This window comes from Elephantulus edwardii, unplaced genomic scaffold, assembly GCF_000299155.1.
Source record: "Elephantulus edwardii isolate Elephantulus edwardi_28Jun2011 unplaced genomic scaffold, EleEdw1.0 scaffold00011, whole genome shotgun sequence".
Classification (NCBI taxonomy): domain Eukaryota; kingdom Metazoa; phylum Chordata; class Mammalia; order Macroscelidea; family Macroscelididae; genus Elephantulus; species Elephantulus edwardii.
The window spans coordinates 13372669-13399053 of NW_006399761.1; the positions used below are offsets into that span (position 1 = coordinate 13372669).

At 44.8% G+C, this 26385-nt stretch overlaps 1 protein-coding gene across 3 annotated transcripts in view; it reads right to left on the reverse strand.

Annotated features, from left to right (window-relative positions):
• Positions 1-570: 570 nt before the first annotated feature.
• Positions 571-26385, reverse strand: part of RTN4 (reticulon 4) — a 62322-nt gene continuing 36507 nt past the window's right edge. For all 3 annotated transcript variants that reach the window (XM_006880928.1, XM_006880927.1, XM_006880929.1), the window contains 6 exons: positions 12346-12553; positions 8458-8596; positions 2678-2747; positions 1072-1118; positions 843-901; positions 571-613 (listed from right to left, as the gene is read on the reverse strand). In XM_006880928.1, coding sequence (XP_006880990.1) covers positions 571-613; positions 843-901; positions 1072-1118; positions 2678-2747; positions 8458-8596; positions 12346-12553 — 566 coding nt within the window. The remainder of the gene's footprint in view (positions 614-842; positions 902-1071; positions 1119-2677; positions 2748-8457; positions 8597-12345; positions 12554-26385) is intronic.

The window sequence follows — 26385 nt, forward strand, 5'->3', positions numbered from 1 at the left end:
TCCAAGCACTGGCGGGCAGCTGGAAGGCAAGGTCTAAGCTTTTGTGAAACACTATGTATAGATATATATATCATCTATATTTACTTATATTGGCAATTAATATAACAGTATAATTCACAATACACCTAGAACATACCAAAAAGGCAAGCCTTGCATTCCTGCTTTTGTGGTATGGTCTTGCCTAACCATTTCATTTCAGAAAAACTCCATCAATCGACACAGACCACCCACGGCGCACAAGCTGTGCAAAGTCTTCCAACTTCCTCAAATACAGCAAGACTACCTGTGACAAAATACACTACACAGCTCCCTCTGATCTCTCCCCAGTGCCGCACACAGGAAAAACGAACATAGTTACGGTTTCAATCCATACAGAGCAGCTTACAAATACTTAAGATGATGAACACAGGGCACTCAAGACAGGTCATCTTCCCTCTGACCCTGCACTGCGAAAAATAAGATCTGGGAAAACGCAATGTCAAAGGCGCATTCCTCCCGGGCCCTCCCCCCTGTGATCAAGTGAATATCCCCTTAACAATGAATTCCTAATGTTAACTGTTCTGGACGTCTTCATTCTGCTTTGCGCTTCAATCCAGGGATTTTCGCTTGGATTCTAGAAAGGAAAAGAAAAATATCAAAATACTTGGCATTTTAACTGTGAACACACATAAAAAAGATACCCACAGGCTGTCAGTTTGGCCTCCGAAGGTAAGCAAAGCCTTAAATGCTCACAGGTCTAATCCTTATGCATTTACTAAGGAAATACTACCACAGAGATTACAATTCCCAGCAAAGCCTGCCGTAGCCTGTCCTTTATACAGCTGCACAGTTCAAGTACTTACTTCGCCATGGCATCTTTAACATTCTTATTCGCAAGTCCTATATAATGATCTATCTGGGCCTGGAAGAAAGGTACAAAGGTGTTACTAGAAAGTTGCGATTGCTAACAACTTGTTCCCACAATAAAAGAGCCACTGAAGTCCACATTTTTAACAGTAACTCTGTAGAAAGTATCAGAGATACATACATAAATCCCACTTAGTAACATAACTCTATAGTTTGAGATATTACCTGATGCCGTTCATAAATAACAGGAACACTGAAGAGTGAAATTAGGGCTGGAAAGAAAAAAAAAATGCAAAACTCATTACAAATGAGTGTTTCAGGGAACAAACACTAAAACCTATCAAAGGGGCAGCGCTCCTAACGCACGTTTCTCCTGGAGGAGGGTGCCTGCAGAGAGATGTCCCTAGTTCATGAGATTTCAGTCTGCCCCACCTGAACTTAAAAATCCTCTCAATGCTGGAGGGCGTTCAACAGTAAAGATGGAGGACCAGATGAGCTGTGGGATGACGTTAAAGACGGGATAAAGAAAAGGCCAAGGTGGACGTGGGAAGAGACACAGATTTCAAAAGGCAGCTTAAAAAGAAAGCTGGAGGTGAAGAATTTAAAAAAGCTAGAGCTCTCAAACTCAAAGATGCTATGAGAAAGATCTTTAATGATTCAAGAAGCATCAAAAGTAGATGGAAGGAATACACAGTCACTGTACAAAAAAGAACTGGTCAACGTGGATGGGTTACCAACTGATGTGCTCGAGGTAACACATGCGCGGCCTGGCCATGCTCCCCAGTTGCTGCCAGGAAACCTGGAAGACCGCTGCCTGGCCAACTGACTGGAAGAGATCCAACAATGTGGAAAATCCTCCAGAAATGGCTAGAAGAATACAGTTAACAGAGAACTCCCAGAACTTCAAACTGGGTTTAGAAAGGGCCATGGCACAAGGGATATTATTGCTGATGTCAGATAGATCTTGGCTGAAAGCAGCATACGATGGCTAACCATGGCAAGAATGGGAACTGGAGCACTAGTCTGTGTTGTTGTCCAAATAGAGCAAGAGAACACGACTCCGTACCTATCCAATCTGTATGCTGAGCAAATCATTCCAGAAGCTGGAATTTAATGAATTGTGTCATCAGGATCGGACGAACGCTAAGAAATAACCTGCATTATGCAGCTAACACAACTCTGCTTTCTGAAAGGAGGAGTTGAAGCCTTTGTTACAGAAGGTTAAAAACACTGCACCTTCACTATGGATTACATCTCAACATCATGACGGATGGAGAAAAGATTGCAACTGTCGGCAGTCTCCTGCCTGCTGGTCCCAAGGAAGAGGAGGGTTAGAGCATTGGAAAAGCCATCACAAATCTCAGTGATGTCCATTTCAAGGTTAAAAGTGTGCTTCATTTCATCTAGCTGGACAAGGCATGACAGAGAAGAGCACTGACTCTCCCATGGATTGCCTAGATCAGGCAGATGTGTCTTGGACAAAGTGCAGGGTTCCTTGGAGGCAATGCTGAAGTTCTGATCTTGTCTCATGTTGCTCGGAAAGGTCCAGGGTCAGTGAAAGAGAGGACCCTCATCTAGATGGACTGACACAGTGACCGCAGCAATGACTCAAGTGTGTTGAGGACGATAAGGACAGCACGGAGCTCCGATCTCCTGTTCACGCGTGTCTGATGCCTTAACCACATCGCCTGCTCACCACCGTGAGCTACAGCACTTCAACAAACCAAGCACTTGAGTACCTGACTTTCCCCTTTAATACAGGACTGCTCTGTCCTTAAACGTCTCTAAGGGACTGTCACTCGAGTCCCACTCTCTTGCTCTGTGTACTTACCCAAAATCAGTAGCGTCAGACCGTTGAACAAGGCACCAACGTAGGTGAACACCCACATCAACACCGCGAACTGGAAGGAAATAACACCAGTTGATGAAAAATGTAACTCAAATAAAGTTTTAAGTTCTCAGACTTGTCTGTCTGTATGAGAGACATAGAGCTTGAAAACTTGGTAAAGCCACATGAACACCACACTTAAAAAGTTACCAGCCTCAATTCTGAAATTCTTAAGATTTCAAAATCTAACTTTGAACTGGCTTCTCCAAATGACACAGGCAGCTGGCTGTTTTCTCTTGAAATTGGAAAAAGTAGACCTTAAACCCCTGCCCTCGTAATACAACCTGTGCCCATTGAAAAGAGAATTCAGTTATGAGCATTAAAAGTACTAACGAGCCAAGTAAGTGGAGATACATGTGAACAGAACAATTCCGACATTAAGGTCTGTCATCGTGATGGGGCTGGGAGCCAGAGAAGCAGGTTCCTGGTAGTGAAACCTCACCTCTGGGATGTTAAAGATTTAGAACCCCAAGATACTTGTGTTAGTGGCCAGAGATAACCCTTGGACTTGGCCTAAAACCAAAAAGAGCACTAAAGGTTAGTTTTCTTCCACTTCTATTGCAAACAGCACTTCTTACAGGCCAGTTTCTACTGTAAATACTTTCCAAGGACTAAAATCACCAACCCTTCAGGACAACCACATGGGACAGATCAGGGACTGGGCAGCGGGCGCCAACCTGGCCTGGTTCCCTCCTCCCCTGGGCACTGCCAGTCTCCGATCCTGGGACTCTCGTTTCATTTAACAGGCAGTCTGGGCCAGGCTGGCTGGACTACCACGAATATATACTCAGTTTAGTCAAGAAATGGTCAGACAGCTGTGTTTCTCTCCTAGCTCTAAGACTTCTGACATCACAGAGTAGCCAAGGGCTCAGCAAATCCTCCTCACATTAAAAACTGGAGACTTAAACCCAGCCCGTGATGATTTAACACTCTGCCGCACGTTTAAAATGACGACCGTGCTTAGAAACACATTTTTTTTTCCAGTACAGCCATCATTTGCAGCAATGCGTTAATGGATAATCAAGCCACTGACATTATAAATAGGACAAAGGTGGGCAGCGGGAGCCTGAACCCGGCTGGGCTTGGAGCGGGGCCAGCAGTGTCTTCCTGTAAAAGACAGTTTCATGGGTCACACAAGGTATGAGCCGTACTTTTGTTTTCAGCCTTTCTGAAAAGGTAAAAACCATTCTTAGCTCCTGGGTGGACAGAAACAGGCCATGGACAGCCGCCCAGTGACTTCTGATTGAAAGCACGCCTTTCAGGCATACTTGGCTCGTTCCCATCTGATGGGGCGTCAGCTCCAAGCAGGGTGCTGAGCGTGACCTGGGCGGGCAGTGGGGGTGAACCCACAGCACACTCACCGCACGTTGGGAACGCGCTAGGATTCCTCCACCAACTGTCACTGCCACAAATAGCGGGGCTCGGGTTACCCTGACGCGCCCTCGGACAGCTCGGCACCCACACCTGCCATCCGCGCTGCAGGACCCTGGGCCGCACAGCCTCCTCCCTGCTGCAAAGGCTAAATATAACTTCTGCACTTGGGCTGCTTTACTCAAAGTGACAGAACTGTCTTCATAGCCCACCGATCACAGGCCCAGAGGCCAGCCGTTCACACATCCTGAAACTGATGCAGCACAAAGACCTCAGACGCCACACAAGTGGGGCAAAGGTCCTCAGCTGGTGCCCCAGGCTCTGACAAGGCTGCACTGTGCATGGAAAGAAGCCACCAACGAGCCCCAACCATCACTTAACTCTTTAAGGGCCATCATGTTAAAAGTCAGGCACAGTCTAAAGGCAAAAATGAAGAGACCCCCAAAGCAAAGCCTCAAATGTGCCTGGAGCTTCGCCGATGACACTGCTGCCTGAGGGAGGTGGAGACATCTATGTGCGCCTTCTCCCTCTCGGGGGGGCCCTGACTCGAGACCCACAGATTGGGGGCAGGCAAGCATCCCAGGCCACGTGCTGCCAGGTGTTCCCACTTGAAAAGAGAAACCAGAAATCCACGTTTTTCTGTGTAATCATGGGACTATTAGTGTTCCAGCTGAGTCTGGAAGACATTTACAACACTGACACCTCAGACAAGACTACCATGGAGGGCTTTCCAGGAACTCTCAGTGCCTGGACCAGTCACAGCACCAGCATGAGGGAAGGTAGGGATCTGCATACGGAAAATGGTAAAACAGAGAAAAAGGGCTTTCTCGCTGTTAGAAGGTACCAGCTGCGAACACATAATAATTGGCACATGGAACGCACGGAATTAGCCTAGGAGAATCCAAAGTTGTCAAAAATGGAACGCATACACATCAACCCCTAGGCATTAGAGAACAGAAATGTAGTGGTCCTGGCCACTGTGACTCAACTGATTCCAGGAATGACAAAGTGAGGAAGGATGGTATTGCATTCACAGTCCAAATGGGCGCTGGGAGTGACAGGTTAACATACACACGGAAGACCTGTTCATACAACTCCTCACACACACACACACACACCACCCACCATAGATGGAAAAAACTGGGGCCTCTACCAACTTCTGCAGCATTGTATCTATTAGGTCAGGGAATTCTTAGTCACCCCAAAAGCTGCCTCCAAAGAGAGGGGCATTTTCCAAAAAAAGGCTCTTAACAGAACTGCATCTGTGACTCTGGGACCATCTGCGGCCTTGGTGTGCCTCGCAACCTGATCGTGTTGAGTGTCCCCAGAACTACGCACGAGTTGGGGTTGCTGCCAGGGTCCCTACACTCCTAAGCCCTGTCCGCCGGCATTTTTCTGCGACCCAGAGAAATCCCACAGGAAGCCCCCACGACGTGCACCCTCGGTGCTGCCAACGCCCGCGGACTGGATTCGCAAGGTCTTCTGGGTCAGCTATTTCTGGAGCTCACTTTTTCAGACTGGAGTTCTAGAAGGTTTTAGAAATGTTCTTACAAACATTTTACGGTGTTTGCCCAACGTGCTGGGTCTCCATCTGCTAGGGACTCACGAGGCAGGAACCCTCTGAGAAAGACAGCCTTGCCCAGGACCCAGCCACGTGCCTTTTATAGTCACAGGGGCAACAAACGGCAACCAGACACACAAACATACACCCTTCTGGATAGCAGCGCACAATCGATGCACCCCAGGCTTCGCTCCCTGGGCGCCTTGCACCCAGTGGGCTCTACAGTGCAACATCAGCACATCTTAAACAGTCATCTCCCAGGAAGGACCACCAAACAAAGGGCAATTTCAGGCCATGAGGCCCCATGGCTCCTCTTGTATCCCCATTAAGTGTCATTACATTTTAAAGGCCCCCAGGAATTGTAACATTCAGACAGCCTGAGAATCACTTAACAAAGATCCCTCACACAAGATGCACGACAGCTGCCAAAGCCCATGCTGCCTTCACATGAGTGATGGAACCTGCAGGGTTTCAATTCTAGCTTTTCCGGAAATCTCCACGTCTGTCTTCCAAGGCAGGGCTGGATGGATTCGAACCCCACACCTTGGATCAGTTCAGTCAACCTAACTTTGACGCACACCCTTCAGGGACGGATATTATGTCACACAGGGTTTCAAAGGCTGGGCATTTCCCGGAATCAGACAGCCACGTCTTCCTCCTGCACACTGACCACTGTCAGGCAGCCTGGAACGCGTGTACAGCAGGAATCTGCTTCGTTACCCCACTGTGTAAGCCTCCCAAGTGCTCCCCAAACTGCACTAGCTTTCTGGGGTGCTAACAGGTGTGTGCAAGGAAAGATGTGTGGTTACTCCACTCTTCTGTGGGAGCAGCCGGAATTTAGCCCATTTACAGCCTCTAGATTCTACAAGATTCTTTTTCCTCATGCATTTTCCTCTTCTGCTTTCTGATACTCCATCAAACAAAACCACTTCAAGAAAAAACTCAAGAACAAATCTAGAGGGAGTGGCTAAAACTTTTATACTAAAACATGTTTAAAATAAGTTCTATTAAGCAAAATTAGAAATATGTCATTCTGCCCATACAATTTAACTACCATCAAGCCTAGAATCAATCAGGGACTTCGTGAGTTAAGGAGCTGCACTGCCAACCTCCCAACTGCTCCACAGGAGGACAGGCAACGCAGCCTCTGAAAACCCACTGGAGGGTCGGCTGTGAGCGGTTCCAACTAGACATCGATTCAGAAATGGAGCCTCATACTATGGCCAGCTACAATCGGTTCTAGGATTTAAAAGCCTGTCGAGAGTGGCAACAATGGTGGAGGGTGACAGCCCCAATCTGAGCACCGGGAGGCGGAGCCCGGCATCGCTCAGGGCTTCTCCAGGACGTGGGGATTCTGGAGCTGGCTTGTTCCTGTGCTCACATGTGGAAGACGAGGGCCCTTCCCTTACACTGAACCCCAAAAGCAGCAAGGAGAGGGAAAGCTCCGCGTGTCTCAGCATCCCTGGAGAAGGGGCTTCAATGAGACATTCATCCTGCATCCCAGACGCGATCAGATCTTATAAACTGGAAGGTACCAAATGTTTGTGAAAACAATTTCAATTTTGTGTTTAAAAGTTGCTGATGTCAGCCACAAGGACTAGTACAATGCCCATTTTCCTGACACTTAGAGATGAAAACAATTTCTACTGTATTTCTTGAGATTGGGAATCGAGTTTCTACTTTCAAAGCTATGAATGATAAAGTGTCAATATGATGCCAATTAAGTTTGTTCCTGTAATTTAAAAAACAAACAAACACCCCACCACCAAGCACTAATTAACATGACCACAATTTTATGTTGAAATAGGAAAGACTGGGGCTGTTAGCAAACTTTTCACAGGCTTAAAAGCTAAATAAGTTTTGGGTTTTTTTAAAAAAGAACCTAAAAAGTCCAGTTTTTGCTTGCCTTATAATGCTATGAGGGAGCTTTGGTGGGCTAGTTGCAAGAAGCTGCACTGCAATCCCAGAGACGCACAGTTCAAATCCACCAGATGCTCTGCTGGAGAAGGAGGGGCAATCTCCTCCTGTGCCAGTCGGATCCGATTTAATGGTACACACACAAAATAATAAAAATTTTTAAAAAAAAAAAAAAAAAATATACAAGAATAGGATTTATTATCTGGTACTTTGACTCCTGCATGTAAGCATGTCGGACTGAAACACTTCAAAACCAAGCTAATTGCCATTCCTTCCCCATCTGTTCCCACCCTGCAGAACACTAGGAACCTCTATACATGTTCCCCCCACCCCCAGCCGGGCTGTAGACACTCAGCCTGACTCATAAGTACAGGTTCAATCTCACCTACCTATTTTTTTTTTGCATTCTTTTGAAATAATTATTAAAATATGCCAAATAAGAATATCCCATTTTCTTCAGACATCAGATCACCTGAAAGCACTGCTTCAGTAAGTCACTTATATGTCCACCCACTATATACAAGAGATATTAATGATAAGGAAATGAAATGATTTATCACTGATTTATCATCGAGTGTAAATAACCAGAGTTCCAAGTCTTAAAGGAAAACGGCACACGGCTAAAAATCCTACATCGTTTACTGGATTATAAAAGGCTTTGTTTGGTCAAAGCCTTTAAAGCATTTCAATCTATTCTGACCAGGCCAGAAACTAAACGGGGTCTGAAGGCCCAACCTTATTGCCATGCCCGAGGGACAGCATGGAAGGGCGGATGGGCCTCTCCGAAGGGAATGGACAGCTTCCTCCTCCTCCCAGCCCACAGCAGCACAGACGACTCTGGACGTGTGGACAGTGAAACGCAGAATGAACTGACCTTCAGGGAATCCACGAGGTCGTCAACCAGGAAGAGGCGCCTGAGCTCCTTGATGGTGCCGTTCACGTGCCCGAGAGCAGAGTTACTGTACTTCTGAACCAGCTCCTCAGAGATCGCCACTTCGGACTCCAAATACGCCCTGCAAAACAAACGTGCCCTGACTGTCACTGATGGCAGTGACGTCCCCTGAACGTCCGTCAGCAATTAGAGATGTGAATCCTGTTCCCGAATTAAAGCCCCCAGACCCCGGGCACATGGCCCGAGCGGGGAAGCGGCAGAAGCAGCCGGGCTTGGGGCCTCCTGACCGGGCTCACACCTTGAGCTCTGCCACTTTTCTTTGTGTGATTCTGGGACAGTCAGTCTGTCCATTAGACCTCAGTTTCCTCATTTATAAAGTGGAAATAAGGGTGAAGCTTCCATGAGTAAAAGGAAACCAGCACTAGTGAACAGGAGTGAGTGGTTCAGTTTTTTTCAGTAGCATTTGCTTTTGTTTTTTCTGTAAGCTGATATATGGGGGGGTCTCATCAAATTTTTCCAACAGAAATTCCACACATTTCCAAAGTTCCCATAGATCAGTGTTAAGGAATTGCACTGTCAATGCAGAGATATGTGGTTCAAACCCACCAGCTGCTCTATGGTACAAAGATGGGCTTTTCCTGCCTCTGAAAACCTGCCGAAGGGCCAGCTGACTCAGTGGTACTTAACGCCACTTGCTGCCCACGCTGTAAAATGGCCTAAGTACAATTCAGTGTCCTGATCTCTGTCCCTGCGGAGGGACTGGTGGGCTCCAACTGCCGGAGGGCCGGGCCTGTGGCCTGGCAGTGTCACTCCCTCCGGAGGCACCAGCTTCCTCATCAGACAGCAGGAGCTGTTAAATGTAAGGAAACCACCGCATGGGGGATGGGGGACACCAGACTGCAGTAACCCAGTAAATTACTATATGAGAACTCATTTTACGCTGGCGGCGGTGACCACAGACAGACGTGTCAGGTGTCTTTGTACCTGGAGGTGTTCCTCACAGTCCCTTTCCACCGCTTCCGCACGCCTGTGGACACCATAGTCGCTCAGGAATAGTCCTGATGACTCCGTGTCCCACAGTCCTGCCTCTGCAATGTCCACCAATAAGCTGCCTCATCTTCCTTCAACAATACCCTTGCTGTAAGCTAACACCTCTTTGAAAAGGCAAGTCTACCAGTCTCCAGATCCTCTCCAATCTGCCTGGATTCTAAGCTATTCCTTCAGTCCGTGTCACCTAGAGAAATCCATGGCAGAAGAGGGGATTTTTTCCTACCGAGCCCTAAGGACAGGGTAGAACCAGGCTGACGCCTGAGTTAAAGATGAAGCTGTTGTTAGGCACTGCTAAGCCGACCACAGCGGCGCTATGGGCAGCGCTGAGCCCTGTCCGATCCTGTGCACCGTCACGGTCTCCTTCAGGCTTAAGCTCACTGTGACCGTCACCTTTCAGTTCATCCTGCTGAGGCTCTATTCCTCTTCTTCCCTGACCCTCCACCTTTCTTTTCCAAGACCTGGCCCCTCCTAGCAGCATGCCCAAATTATGTGAGTCAAAGCTTTGGCATCTTTGCATCCAAGGAGCACTCTGGATGCACTTTCCTCAAGACCCATCTGTTCATTCTTTGGGCAATCCACGGGATATTCAGGACTCTCCTCCAAGATCAGAGCTCAGTGATTCTCCTTCTGTCCTCCTCGTTCACTGTCCAGCTCTCAGATGTACAGCGATGAAAAAGACTGTGGTCTAAATCAGGTACACCTTAGTCTTCAAACCGACATCACTGTTCTTCAGTAATTTGGGGAGGTGCCTGACAGCTGACTAGCCCACTGTGTCTCCTGATTTCCTGACTGCTGGTACCAAGGGTGTTGACTATGGATCCCAGTAAGATGAAATCACTGACATTGCAATCTCTTCTCCATCTATCATGATGTTGCCTACTGGTCCAATGGTGAGGACTTCTGTCTTCTTGATAGTGAATATGCGATCCATATTAAATGCTGCAGTCTTTGATCTTCTGCAGAAAGCGCTTCAAGTCCTCCCCACTTTCACCAAGCAAAGTGATGTCATCTGTGTAAGGCAGGTCCTGGTTGAGTCTTCCTCAGATCCTGATGCCTCATTCTTCTCCAGAGTCCAACTTCTTGAGTAAGATTTGCTCAGCATACGGACTGAATGGGTACAGAGAAAGGATACAACCCTGACGCACATCTTTTTTGTTTTTAAACCATGCAGTGTTCTCTTGCTTGGTTTGGACAACAGCTTCCTGGTCCAAGTTTCCTATGAACATTAATTAAGTTCTTTGGTCAAGCTCCAACTTGGAGCCTGAAAACCAGGAGGACAGTGGCACTAATTAACAGGTGTTTGTGGCTGCCTGGGGCTGGGGGATGTTCCTGGGGAGAGACCGCTTATGGAGGGAATCATTTTGGGGAGATAAAATGGTTCTGGAACTCATGGTGAACAGAACTGGATCCTAGGAAGCTGAATTACCAGTGTGTGAATCATACCTCAATAACAAACAAAAACGTGCCAAATCTCAGGTGAAGGGAGCAAACCTAAGCTTAGGTGACTGGAGCAGTAATGTTAGAGTTCATCTATAAACTAAGAGCAGAAGGTAGCAGCTATGTGGTGAGGAAATAAACTTCTCCAAGAGAGAATACAGACAAAGCAGTCTCCTGTTAGGCACTGTCAACTCAGAACCAACTCACAGCTGACCCTCCAGGGGGGGCTCAGGGGCTGTAAATAGCATGAAGAATGCCCATCTTTCTACTGTGAAGCACCTGCTAGATTCAAACTGTGTGCCTTTGGGTTGGCAGCACAACTCTTCACTACTAGGCCACCTGAGCTCCCTAAGTAATAAACACCTTAGTGAATGAGAAAAAAGCAGCTAAATGAAGACTGTTTTTAAAAAGGTGAAAGGCATGAAGAGAAAGCATGATAAGAAAACTGGCATGTAAGTGGGACGGTATTTCTAGTATCACAGCGCACAGGCTATCAGCACGAGAGGTGAGCAACTTCCACTAAAGGAACATTCTGAGCAATGAGTACGTCTAGTCAGGAGCCAGTGGCTCAGTGGGAAGGAATCTTCTGCCAAGTAGTTCTTCAAATCCATCAGCTGCTCAACCAGACAGAGGTGGGCAGTCTCCCCGCTGAGATTTACTGCTTCTGAAAACCCTCTGGACGGCCAGTTCTGACTGGATGATGCGCACAGAAGTAGTAGAGTTGGGCGAACGGATACATAAACCTAATCTTATCCATCATGAACCTCTGAAATGACATTTAGGAAACCTCAAAGGCTGCTGCTCAAAGGAGACTAAGGTGCGCCTGATCCGGGCTATAGTCTTCCCAATTACGTGCTCTGCATCGGAGAGTTGGACAGCGAATAGGGATGAGAGAAAGAAAACTGATGCCTTTGAGCTGTGGTGCTGGAAAAGAGTGTTGAATATACCATGGACTTCTAGGAGAACAAACAGGTTTGTCCTGGAGAAGATGAAGCTGGAATGCTCCTTGGAGTCAAGGATTCTGAAGCTTCATCTGACAAACTTTGGACATATTGCAAGGAGGGACTGGTCCTTGGAGGACATCATGCTTGGGAGAGTGGAGGGACGGCACAGGAGAGGGAGACCCTCGATGAGATGGATCAATTCTGTGAGTGGAGTGGTGGGAATGAGTGTGTTGGAGACAGCGAGGTTGGCACAGGATAGAACGGCGTTTTTAGGGCTCTTGTACACAGGGTCGCTATGAGTCGCAAGCGACTCAATGACACATAACAACAACAGTTACAAAAAAACAAACATACCCAAAAGCCATGCTTGTAACTCTACACGCAGTAGAATGAAGTGTTACCATCCCAGCTCTATGTATACGATTGCCAGACATCTCACCTGAACGGGTGTCCTTCATCGGACTTCTGGACAGCCTGGATGACCCCCTTGTAGACCCTGAAGATGATGGTCACAGACAGCAGGGCCAGGGCGATGTAGGCCGTGACGCTCACAATGCTGAACACCGTCAGCGAGAGCAGCAGGAAGAGGCTGGCCCCGAACACCACGCCGCTCTTCTTGATGTCTCTCCAGTAGAGGAGGTCTACAACTACACGTGGGAAGAGAAGAAACCGGACGTTAGGACACGACTTTATCTACGTGCCTGTGCTCTCTGCACAAACATTAAAAGGTTCATAAGGGAAAAACCAAAGAAAAACCAACTTTCTAAGCTACATTTCAAACACACGCTTCCTTGTGTATTAATAGAATACTTGGGTATCTATTTTTCAACTATACCATGTTTTCCATTCAAGGCTACTTCCTACACACCCGATTCATTCCAGCAACTACCTCCAGCTTGACAGACTTCACATCTCAAGAGGTTACCTTGAAGGATTTTGCCATCATATAATGTTAAGATACATAATCAAAATAATTTTTAAGAAATCTTCCACAGGTGCATGGTTCAAATCCACCAGATCCTCTGCTGGAGAAAGAGGGACGAGCTCCTCCTGTACCATTCAGATCAGATTTGACAGTACGCACACACGCACAAAATAATTGGGGGGGGGGGGACCTTAACACGTGGTCACTAAATGAGCTACTTCTGTGATGGGGGGGGGAACAATCAACAATCCAAAAGTGTTGAGAAACTGTCTTTTAAAACTACATACACACTTATAACCCTGCTTAAGAAATCTGCATTTTGCAAAACGCAAAGAAACAATAAACTGGCTATCATGAACACATTTCCTACAAAGCGTACAGAGAGGGACATAGTCTTAAAATCCTTAAAAAACTACCTCCCCCTAGGAGCAAATAAATAAAATGCCACAGAAATTTAGAATCAAAGGAAAACCTCTGCATGTGCTACACTGTTATATAATGTTTATTAATAGGAGAGTCAGGCAGAGCCTCACAAGTTGGCCCTGGGCTGGTCACAGGGCCAAGAAAGAGATCAAATATCAAAAAACTCCAGCCCAGGGGTCTCCAGATCGGGCACAACGCAGGGAGGATCCTTCAAGTGCCCAGGGACCCTGGAACCCTGGCTCTACCTGGATGAACACCTGGAAGAAAGGAGCATTTTTCCTGTTTGGGAGTTAAAGATGATAGTCCATTGCTGGCCTCTGGTGAAATTAACTTCCCGACAGACTCCTGCCGCATCCCACTACAGTGGCTCTAAAAGTCTAGCAGAGGACTCAGACCTGCAGCCTCGAGCACCAGCACACTGGCTCCCTAACAAATGCCTATGGGCCTCAGGCAAGGTCCTGCAGCCCACCTCACACCAAACCATTTATCAAAATGCACGTCCGTCAGAACAATGCATTCTGACACATGAGTATTACGTGAGATGACAGATTAACAAGAATTTTCCTTAACAGATCATGAATATAAAGCATTTAAGTACAGAACAGGTGATAACTTAAAGCATGCCAGGGCTGTTATCTGCTATGACTAATATTTATGTTCAATTGTTATGTACCAGCTTACAACTGGTCAGAACCAACCCATCACTGACCGTCCAGCAGGTTTTCAGAGGCAGTAAATCACACGGGAGGAGACTGCCCATTCTTCTCCTGCAGAGCAGCTGGTGGATTTGAACTGCTAGTCTCTGGGTTGGCAGCACAACTCCTTACCACTAAGCCACCAGAGCTCCTCTGCTAATGATTACACTGGGAGTAAACAAAAGTTGACAGCCTAAAAGAGTAAGCACGGGAGGGATGTGTGAAATTCATGGTCTTAACAATTACTTGGTATGCATCAGAGCTGCAAAATGAGTAAGAATGACAGATGTAGAACTGATGGCTTTGAACTGTGGTGCTGGAGAAGATTACAGCTCATTCCATGGCCTGCCAAGAAAACAAGCGCTCTGTTCTGCAGACGGTGAAACCAGCTTACTCTCTGGAGGCAAGGACTTCAAAACTTCTTACATACTTTGGGAATGCTGCCAGGAGGGCCTTGGAGAACGACATCATGCTTAGAAGGAAGGACAAAGCAGGCGAGGAAGACCCTGGATGAGCTGGCCTGACACAGTGACTGGGGTCATAGGGCGTGCCACAGACCCTGAGACCGGCTCACGACAGAGTGCCCAACTAGTGTGCACTGAGTATCTATGGATCACAAGTGACTCGAGGACAAGGAACAGTAACAATCTTCCTTTATAAAAATGTCTGGTTGTCAAAAATGATCAAAAACATTAACTCTAAAAACGACAATTGGCAATAGCTTAAAAGAATGCAAACATCTTCATTTGTCTTTACCATCGTTAAAAACTACACAGAAAAACTCAATTATGAAATAAATGACTTTAGACTTAAAAATGTTTACCTAACCCATGTTCTTACTTTACCAGAACCCATGGTCCAAACAGTCTCAAGAGCTAGTCAAGAATTACTTCTAACTCTCCTATACTGTAGAAGTTGCAGAAGTTGGAGGCATCAGTGTTTGGGATTCAGTGGACACAGACTGTTGGTTCTACAATTCTCTACCTTTGGATTTGACTCCAGCCTCTCAGGACCTGTTACACCGTAAGGAAAGGGGGCAGGAGAAAGGGCTTCTCCTTATCCTTCAGAACTCACCAGCAGCAGGACAAAGATACAGAGCCAGACACCAGTCCTGCACCACACATCCCAACAGCACTGGTCTGACTGCACAGTTACCCGTGTTAAACAGAATTCTCAAACACTCCCTTTCTTTTTAGACCTAGATTTGGGGCGAGAAGAGCCTGCATCCTTCCGTTCATTCCTGTCTTCCTGAGTGAACTGTCCTAGAAACCTTTATATTGCAGGCATTACTGAAACACTAGGGAAACAATTAAGTTAAAATTCCCACAGTTTTTCAAGTAGTTGGAAACGGTACCATCATAGTAGAAGTATGAAGTCCTAGTATAACTAGGGGGGAAATGTACTCTTTATTCCTGTATAATGCCATTAACCCATCTCACACTAGATAAGCTCAGTTTTCCAAGGACTTTCCTTTTGGAAAGAAAATGCCAGTAGAATTGCCAAGAATGGGGGGGGGGGGGATACTGTTTGCAAATCAGAAATCTGCCGAACAACTCAACAATACAAGGACAGTCTAATGTTTAAAAAGGCAAAGGATTTAAAGGACATTTCTCCAGAGAACAAGTGCCCAATAAGCACATGAAAAGATACCCAAGATCATTATGGAACCAATATGGAACTGCAGATCAAACCAGGATACCACTTAGACCCAGTAGGTAGGACAGCCGCTATAAAAAGATGGACACACAGTATGGCAGGGACCTGGGCTCTCATACAGCGCTGGTGTGGACATCAGAAGGGACAGGGACCTGGGCTCTCACAGCACTGGTGGGGAGGTCTGAGGGGTCAAGGACCTGGGCTCTCACAGCGCTGGTGGGGAGATCAGAGGGAGCAGGGACCTGGGATCTCTCACAGACCTGGTCGGAATGTAAGAGGTGGTTACTAGAAAATAGTTTGGGGTTGCTCCTCTGAAGGTAAATACGCAGTGGGGGCAGGGAGTGATTTTTCGGCAGTGGTAAACTAGTTTTCATATTGTAATAGTGGACACATGGCGTCATTCATCATTCACAGAGCTAAACAACCAGAAGACTACACCCAATGGCGACTACGAGCCGTAATTTAACAGTACGGGCGCATCAATTCTAATAATGTTACCACTCCAGGGCCAGATGTGGGTAATAAGAGAAACAGCATGGAAGGCAGGCACACAGGGCTCTCCGTGTGCAATTTCTCTGTAAACCTACAAGTGTTCCAAAAAAGAAAGCTATTGGGGGGAATGGTGCTGAACCACAACTACACTATGTCCCAGCAATTCTACTCCTAGGCCCTTCCACCCAGGAGACAGAAACCCATTATCCATAAAAAAACCTTATACATTAATAGTCGCGTTATGTTGCCGCTGAGTCAGAATGGACCCATAGCTGAGCCTCTAGCAGGTTTTTAGTGGCTGTAAATCGCACAGGAGGAGACTGCCTATCCTTCTCTAGCGGGGAGGCTGGTGGATCTGAACCACGTGCCTTTGGCATTGCAGTGCAGCTTCTTACTCTAGGCCACTGGGGTACATTAACAGTATTACAGCACTAGTACTGATAATAGCCCCAAAATTCATCAACTGATATGCAGAGTAATGAACTAGTTATCCACGCTATAAATGGACGACCCTTGCAAACACATTAAATGCAAGCAGCTAATCATTCAGGAGGCTGGTCTCTGTGAGGAGGAAAATGGCATCAGGACTGGAGAAAGACTCATTGAAAACCCTACGTTATGCAGGTAACACAACCCTGCTTCCCTAAATTGAGGAGGGCCTGAAGCATGTGCCGCAAAAGGTCAAGGACTGAAGCCTTCAGTATGGACTGAAACTCAACATCAAGAAAACAAAGATTTTTTTTTCACCATTGAGCTAAGTGGCTGCACCAAGACAGGTGGTGAAGAGATTGAGATGATTAACAATTTGTTTGCTCAGGTCCACAATCAACATTCGTGTCATCAGCAATCAGGAAATCAAAAGACGAACTGCACTGGGAAAATCTGCTGTCAGGGACCTCTCTTTAGTGCAACGATGTCAGTCTCGAGACTAAGATGCACTAGACCAGACCATGGTCTGGATTTACATGGTCACAATTTCTTGTTACACACATCAGGGCTGGATAGTGGCTAAGGCTGACAGAAGAAGAATCAATGCCTTTCAGCTGTGGTGCTGAAACAGAGCATTAAACATACAAACCATGGACTGCCAAGAGAATAAACAGGTGTTGGAGAGGGTGGAACCAAGATGCTATTTGGAGGCAATGATTTTGAAGCTCCATCTCTCATCCCTTGGGCATGGTGTCAGGAGGGACCAGTGCTTGGAGAAGAACATCATGCCTTGAAGGGTTGAGGGACAGAGCAAGAGAGACAGACCCTGGATAGATCAACTCAGTCACTGGGGCGATGGTGGTAGGTGTGTCTGAGACAGTGGGATTGGTTCAGGAATAGTGCAGGCTTCACAGCTATTGTGCATAAGGTGGCTGTGAGTCACAATGGACTCAATGGCACAACAACAATCACAAGTCTGCATGTTATGTTTATATGAAATATCTAGAATATGCCAATCTGTAGAGAGAAGAGAGATGAATGGTTTAACTAAAGAGCATTAATATTTTCATATTTAAAAGAAGGGCATCTTTAAGTAAGGACAAGGTCATCAAAATGTTAACTCTGGACTCTTCTTACAGTCCCTTTATCAGGTTTGGGTCTGCTGGGTCAAGACCTGTGCTGTCAAGACAAAGGTAGGATATTCGAAACCACCGGATTTGCTCCAAGGGAGAAAGATGGGCAGTCTCTTCCCATGTGATTTACAGCCTCCGAAAAACTGTTATGAGCCAATTCTACCTGGACAACAGTGAGTTTTAAGTTTTTTAAGTGAAGAGCCAAGAAAGATCAAAAATAAAGTAACAATAAAGCATAATATTTAGTGGTTTCTCCTTAAGCCGCCTCCTCACTGAAGAATAAAGTGCTAATTATTCAACATGAACTACTGTTTTGTTGTTGGGATTTTAACCTTGGGCAAAATGACTCACCCCTAACTTTACTCTTACACAAAATGCTTGTGAAACACACTTTGAAAACCTGAGAGTCACTGAACAGTGCCTTTACTCCAATGACCAAGGGGCACGTCTACAGATTCCTCAACCAAGGCAGATCAACGTTCACAAGCTCGTATTTCAAAAAGTGACTTCTCTCCTGTAGGCTTCTCCAGTTCTGCTTTCCATACTTGAAACATGTGAGAAATCTGTACTTTTGGTGATTCTCAGCAGTGCAACTTCATCTAACTGAAATTGTCATTTACCACAGGGCAATGTCTTTTTCAAAAGAAAAACTTGGCCCACTGCAGAGTAAGAAAAGTTGCTCACATTCGGGAACCACAAACTATCATCTGTCACGGCTAAAAACACAGCTAGCAGGTATGTCTGTCCCGTAAGACCAGCCAAATGCACTTTGCCGCAAGTCAAATTCTTACCTAAGCCGTCTCCAACCGCCAGTGCTTAAGGAGAGTCTCCAGTTCTAAAGTCTCTTGTCCTGGGGTTTGGGTTTATTGGTTTTTTTTTAAAGGTGAACTTAAGTGGTTCTAAAAATACTGGTGGAAAAGGACAAAGATGAACATCTAAGTAAAATCAACTATTAAGTTCTCATTAATGAAGTCAAGTAAATAACAAGTAACCAGAAAATCAAACCATTAGAATGGTAAAATTTCAGTCATTGCTTTTCACAATGCTGATAATAATAATTACACATTTATTGGGATGCAGAATCTTTAAAAATTCCTCCCAATAGCCAGGAAAGGTAACGAGAATTCAGAGTTCATGGTAAGCACCACTTAGGAAGTTTACAACCAGACACATCAAACATCGACCTGGCTAATAATGTTCCTGAGAGACCCTGGTGTCTTAGGGTAAGAGGCTGTGCTGTTAACCAGAGGCCGACAGTCAGAATCCACGAACTGCTCCACAGAAGGACGGGCAATCTCCTCCCTTGAGATTTACTGCCTCTGAGAACCCAAACCCGCTGGAGGGTCAGCTGTGGGTCGGTTCCCACTAAGACCCACAACCAGAACCTGAGGAACGGAGCCCTCAGGTTGCAGCAGCTACTGCACGGGCGGTTGGGGGGTGGGGCAGTGAGGGCCCCTCCAGCTCAGAGAGAGGCTCCATTAGCCTTCCATAGAGATCCATGTGTGGCCCTGGGGACCCTCCGGGACATTCTACTCTGCCCTATGAGGGCCACTAAAGTTCAGAATCAGTGGGTTTGGGTTTGGAATGACCCTAGTTAGGCCATTTAGCCTGTCTCTCCTTGAGTAAAACTGAAATAGTGGTGTCCATGTAAGAATTACTGGAAGCACAAGGATGTGACGTCACATACAGAAACAGTTGGTGAATTTACATTAAACAAAGGACATGTAAGCAAAGGACAGAGATAATCAGTAGACAACTGAACAGCAAGTGCAAGGCCTAACTAAGCCAGTGAATTCAATTTTTATCAAAAGCACAGTTGACTGGGTTTTGGTTACCAACTTTCAGGCTGACGGGCACCCAGCATCGCTCCTGGTTATCCCCACACCTCCTTTTATAAAACCCTAAGAGCTTTTTGATCCTATCTCTGCCACCAGAAAAACCATTTTATAGCAGGTTAACACTGCAGTGTTTAGCCAATTTTGCCCAAGGGAAAAACATTTCAAACAAAATTGGTTTCTACAATTGCTTTTGCTGGTGGTTTTCCCTGTGTGTACGGAGAATAGCTCCGTGGGGGCCAGTGGGCTACACAGGGTGGCAAGGAGTTGTGCTGCAGATGCACGGGCAGGCAGTTCGAATCTAATAGCCAGCAGCAGTCTGTCCAGTGTGCCCTCCAAGACACCTGGGGTGAGTTCAGACAGCCAAACGTTTTGCAGTGACAGCTAAGGGATCCTCTGTTGTTGCTGCTAAATGTCAAGTCCAGCATGATGCTTTGACAAAAGGTCTGAAGGTCCTCTACAACTATCTCCATCTGTCAAAGTTCATTATAATTTACAACACTGCAAAGCCACAACTCAAGTAATAACGCAACTGTGATCCTCTATACTGAGCACTGTGCTGAATACATCCCATGCACCACTTCTAATCACACCTCCTTCCTCCCATCCCAGGCGAGTCTAACAGCAGCACTGCTGTTGTGAGCCCTCGAGTCACAGGTGCCTGGGGAGGAGGGTGTTCAGAGGAAGTGTGCTGCACAAGGGAACTCACAGTAAGCTACTTCCTCCTAATAGGAGGCAATGAAGGAAGGGAAAGTACTATGAAATAAAGCCCGCAGGGCCAATGACTCACAACCAGGTCTCATCCTCTCTTCCCACTGCAACATACTGTGTATTTAAAGGGACAGTTAACAATATCCAGCTTGGCTATTAATTCTTCTCAAATACCAAACCGTTTTCTACCCTCAGTTTAAATACTGAGTAAAAAGAAGCAATTCGCTATTACTACACCAAGAACAAAGTTACAAACATAAACTATTAGAGTCCCAGAGTGCAGATTCTGTAACAGGAATACGTCTTGTTCTGCTAACATAAGTGTTTTTCAGAAGTCATCTAAATGTCAAAGGCCTTCATTTTTAAAAGAAAAATTAAAAACTATCAATCCAGCATAAGAGCAAAGAGATGAGTTTAAAGAGCGATAGAAAATTACTTCTCAATCAATAAACTTAGCAAGAGGAATTTGTAAGTTTAAAATACATTTCTGAGAAAAATAACCATCAGTTAAAAAAGACAGTTCAACACAGGTTGTCACTGTTATGTGCCATCAAGTTGCCTGTGACTGGCCGCGACCCTATGTACAACAGCCTTAAACCCCGCACTGTACTGTCTCTGACACACCTAACTCCAATATCCCAGTCACTGTATCAATCCATCTCATAGAGGGTCTTCCTCTCCTGTGCTGTCTGTCCCTCCACCCTCCCAAGCATGATGTCCCTCTCCAAGGACTGGTCCCTCATTGTTAACATCCAAAATTCCACTTAATACAAAGATAATGCTCCCCCCCCCCCAGGTGGGAACCTTAATACTATTCCTTAAAATACATCAGAATTATAACTAAAATTGCTTTCACATCTGAGTGAATTATCAAACACATACTCTTGTCACTATGTAGTTAAGTTGATTTTGTGTTTTTCAATCACTGGATGCTGTTCAAAGCTTAAGGAATGGTTTTAGGGTTGATGTTTTTAAATCACTGGTGACAAGCTGTAAATCTTTTCAGTAACGAAAAATTCCTTAAGGTTGATGATGATGGAGAATCACTCCAAAAAAACCTAATGGCATTTAAAATAGTGTCTATGTGAGGGAAAGGAAAAGTCTGTAAACCCTCAAAATATACTCCACAGTGGCATGAAAGATGCCATTCTGTACTACAATTCTACAGCAAAAATTATAGCCCCGGGGACAAAAATTTGAGTAATTTTTTATATTTTCTCCCCTTCACTAAGTATCTTCCCCCACCGTCCCCAATTATCTTCAAGTAGAAAATGCGACACAACAGACACACTAGGCCAGGAAGGCCACCTGCAGCTTCTTACAGACTACTGAACTAGCCTCCTCCAAGAACAAGGTCCCACAATCAGCACAGAGCACCTTTTATAAATTTAACCCATGTCATTTTTAACACATTTTTTAATCCCATACTCCATTTCCAATTTAGTTACAGTAAGAATCAGTACAAAAAGAATTCTAATGCCCCACGTAAGAATTTCCCTGAATCAGGTATATTGGAATTCCGTTATCTTTAATGAAAAGCTAAATGTGAATCTTCTCTCTAAGCACGTTATATACACACACTCCGAGTCAATGATGGACTCTCCTGGGCTAACTAACAATTTCCAGTTATTACCGGATAAAAGGATATTCTCGTTTATATTAACTGTTTCTAGGACAATTTTGTAATTCAGATAAATTGGTAAGCATGCAGTAATTTTCAATTACAATCAATAATCAGGATGTCTGTAAAGAGAAACTTGGAAGTAGAATCTCCATCAGTGCAATGCATACTCTTCAATGCAGCCATGGTTCCACCATGTGACTGATGACTTGTTAGCATCTAAGCATTAGGCACTAAGCCTCCCTAACTCCAGAAACATTCAATTGTCAGCCAATGCATCTCAAGTACAGTCGCCATTCTGTTAAGATACCTGGAATCACAAGCTAAGTTTTGTTAATAAACTAAAATGAACTTACTATCCTAATTATTATTTTTCAAGATTGAAATCTTAATTTAAAAAAATCTCCTTCCACTCTGGTGGCCTAGTGGCAAGAAGCTGCGCCGCAATCCCAAAGGCACGTGGTTTGAGGCCACCAGCTGCTCCGTGGGAGAAGGATGGGCAATCTCCTCCCGCGCAATTAACTGCCTCTGAAATCCCAGATAGTCAGCTATGGGTCGGTTCCACAACACCACCACGTGTTATAAAACTTGGTCTTTTGTTAAGATTTCAATCTGTCCCTGGAGGCCTGTCCATCTGCCTGTGAAAACACTCTGGGTCACAGCAGTCTGACCCCACTGGGCATGGAATCACCATGTATGTCGGCTACATGAAATCCAACTAATATTCTGTAGCTAAATCCTAAAACCAACAGCAGTAAGCAACAATATGCACTCAATGAAACAAGGCCTATCATGGTCCAAAATAATCTACTCAAGAATGATCGTAAGGTGGGGAAAAAATACATAAATGAGGACATACGGCATGGAAGAGTTACAGTTCTTCACGTTCTTATAGAAAGCCATCATTTTAGCACATCCACAGTACAGAGATTAACAGAAAGTTCTAAATTTAACTCAATGCTCAACTCTTATCATTGGTGACATCATTCATTTTCACCATACACTCTTATTCTTACCAGAGGAGATTGCCTATCTTTCCTTCCCAAGACTGGGAGATCTGAAGCCCAAGAGGATATAGTACTGAGGACAGGCAGCAAGACAGCGTTTTATTATCTACCGAAGTACACAGTATATGCAGTATTTTGAGAACATACCTTGAAAGCAATAGTGCTTATCTTACATACATGCAATATATGTGTGTGTACATACACACACGACTTCTGGTGGCCTAGTGGATAAAAAGTCACACTGCCTCAAAACAACTATGAATTATCATCTTATCCCAGTAAGAATAGCAAAATTTAACAGAACAGCAAATAACAAATGCTGGTGAGGTTGTGGAGAAACTGGAGCCCTTATTCACTGTTGATGGGAGTGTAAAATGGTGTAACTACTGTGAAAGGCAGTATGGCACTTTCTCAAAAAGTTGCAAATAGAAATAGCATTTGACCCAGCAATTCCACTTCTGGGAATATACCCCAAAGAAACCATAACTGCCACTCAAAGAGATATATGCACACCCATGTTTATTGCAGTTTTGTTCAGAATAGCAAGGAGTTGGAAACAACCTAAGTGCCCATCAAAAAAACGAATGGCTAGAGAAGCTGTGGTATAGTCACACAATGGAATACTATGCTGCATTGAAAAACAAGGAACTCAAGCAATATTATTCAAGATGGGTGACTCTGGAGGACATTATGCTGAGTGAAATATCTCAGTCACAAAAGGACAAATACTGCATAGTGCCACTGTTGTAAAACAGGACTGACATTGGGGTCAGGGGGAGACTGAGAAAGATAGGATAAATAATGTATACTGCATTCAAACAAATGAAAGAACTGCTTAAAAGGTATATATGATTAGGTATTACTGTCATGACAAGAGTCCAGAATGAAGGCTGCACAGTGGAGTGGACGTGGAGGGAGGGTTTGTATAACAATCAAAGAATTTTTTCCTTTTACTTTTCAAAGAGAAGAGTGAACTGGAGGGGGGAGGGGATGGGCAGGGAGAAAAGTTACAATGAAAAAATGGAAATCCAAAATTCCTATAAACGTTTATTAAAATTAAATAAAAAAAAGTCGCACTGCCAACTTAAAGGCAGGTGGTTCTAATCTGCAGCAGCTCCACAGGACAAAGATGGGCAATCTCCTGTGAATTTTACAGCCTCTGAAAACCGACTAAAACAGATTCATAGGTTCCAACATAACAAATGTGAGACACACACACGTGCGCACATACACACATACACTCTCACACTCCTTCCTTCTCAGCCCTTTGCAGGATAAAGCAGAAATTAAAATGGAAAGAGTTCTCAGAACTCTGGAAGAATTAAAAAAAAAAAAAGAGACATTTATTCCTGCAAATTGGTTAACTTAGGTATAACAACTAATATTCTTTGGTTAAATTTAACAAAAGCTACATTAGGAACATAAAAGGGACCTGCAGGTATGCCTAGAGAACAGAAGTAGTAGTCTATGTATAACAACTAATGTTCTTTGGTTAAATTTAACAAAACTTAGATTAGGAACATAAAAGGGACCTGCAGGTATGCCTAGAGAACAGAAGAAGTAGTCTATCTGCTGCTTACGTATTTGTCCTACATTCAAGCATGTAATCTAATCCTTAAGAATGATGAGAAATGATCCTCCTAGTCCAGGGAGCTCCCGTTCGGTTGAATGTTCCGACAGTCACCAGCCCGTCGCAGGTGCAGACCCCCACCCCTCCACGGCAGTGTACCACCTCCTTTACAGGAAAGCGAAGAACAACAAAACGCTGCACACCCTGTGCTGAGTGAGATGTCACAGCTGAAACACGCAGCCATCCCAAGAGAGGGGTCATTTTTGCTTTTACTGTTTCTTCAATAAACAGTTGTTCACGCGTAAAAGCAACTGTAAAGTACAAAGCAGTGTTCATGGCAGCAGCTGTTATGGTAATGAAGAAACCGTTTCATCCCCCTCTGGTTTTCTTATCTATAAAATGAGAAAATTAGTAAGATAAGGGCCAAAAAATACCTCGAGACTAGGTAGAATCAAAAGATTCTGAATTTACAAAATTTCTGAATGCCTTCTAATTTTTCCCTTTAAGAAAGTAAGCTGAGAATCTCTGTTCTAATTTTTTCCTCTGGGGAATAGTTAAAAATTTTCTCTAACAAAGTATGTATGGGATTCAAGGTCAGGAGGAGGCCCAGCTCAATGCCAGTGCCCTTGGCTCCCTGCTTACTGGGGAGCTGTGTGGAGGCAGAGCCACCAGGGTTCCTGCCTTCAAGGAATTTACCAGCTACAGAAAGAGCCACAATACACCAACATGAGCCCACGACAAGACATCACATGAAAACCAAGAAGAGAAACAAGCAGGGCCAAGGAAGACTGGATGACCGCTGCCTGGAACTAGGGACCCCCCAGGACAGATGGGGCCTGCGGAAGTAAGGTGTGGACACCATGATACAGAAGAAAGGGCATTCGATGGGGCCAAGGCCAAAAACGAGCCAAACAGAAGAAACACAAATCTCACCTTGGCCAGATACACAAAGCAATGGGACTGTAAAGGCTGTGGGTCTAGGCCGTGGAATGCCTTTTAAAATTTCAGGGTCAATGATACAAATTTCATTTGAAGCAAAAGGAAAATCCCTGAAGTGCCATGATTAGATGTGCACTTAGGGAATTTAATTTGCTATGATTGGTGGCATTTAGTGGAAAGGCAAGTTGGGCATCTCTGTGTGGAATTAAGACAACCACTGGGAAAGAAAGCAGACAGCATAGGCACTGTCATCTGTTTCCACCTTCCCACACGCTGGAGAATACACGCATACTTCCTCACCTCTTAGTGCTAGCCTGGTCCTTCCTAAAAGGTAAACCATCAGAAATACTTGTCCAAGGTACTAGGATATGCACCTCATTAACTGTTCTAAATGGTCATCTCTACAATCTTTCAAGGGAGCAGTTTTCAAACATACACCAAAAAAAACCCCTAAGCATTGTAAAACTGCGACCTTCATAAATAATCATAGATGGGCAAAAGAGGTTTATACTCCATTAAGATTCACTTTAGCATTAGGAATAACATCCACATTTTATTCTACAAGATTAAATAATACATATGAAAGAATGATGTAGCCTTTAAAGCAATAAAGAGTATTTTTTTTTCCTTAAATCAGTACTTCCTCATCTAATCAAAGAGGAGATACCGGAACAAAAATCTACTATGTAACCTCCCCTCAAACTATAGCGTTTAAATACAGATCGAAGTCATTCTCTACATTCTTAAGCCAAGGTCTAGAAGAACTATTAACTGAGTGTGAACACTGAGTTTCAGCAGGTTTAGGGGCTTCTTATCAGTAGATGTTTCACTGGGTTAATGCCCAAGTTCTCCCCTCAAGAAGTTTCTGGCATTCCCCAGAGGAAACAGAGTCCATCAAACCTCAGGAACCCCTGCGCTCTTGTCTACTTAAAGGTTAAATTAGTGCTTATACGTTACATGTTTAGTAGCCCTAATCTTCCAAACAAATTAAAGGCATCTTATTACATGTTGAGTCGACAGTTCTAAAGCCCCAATGCCAATGA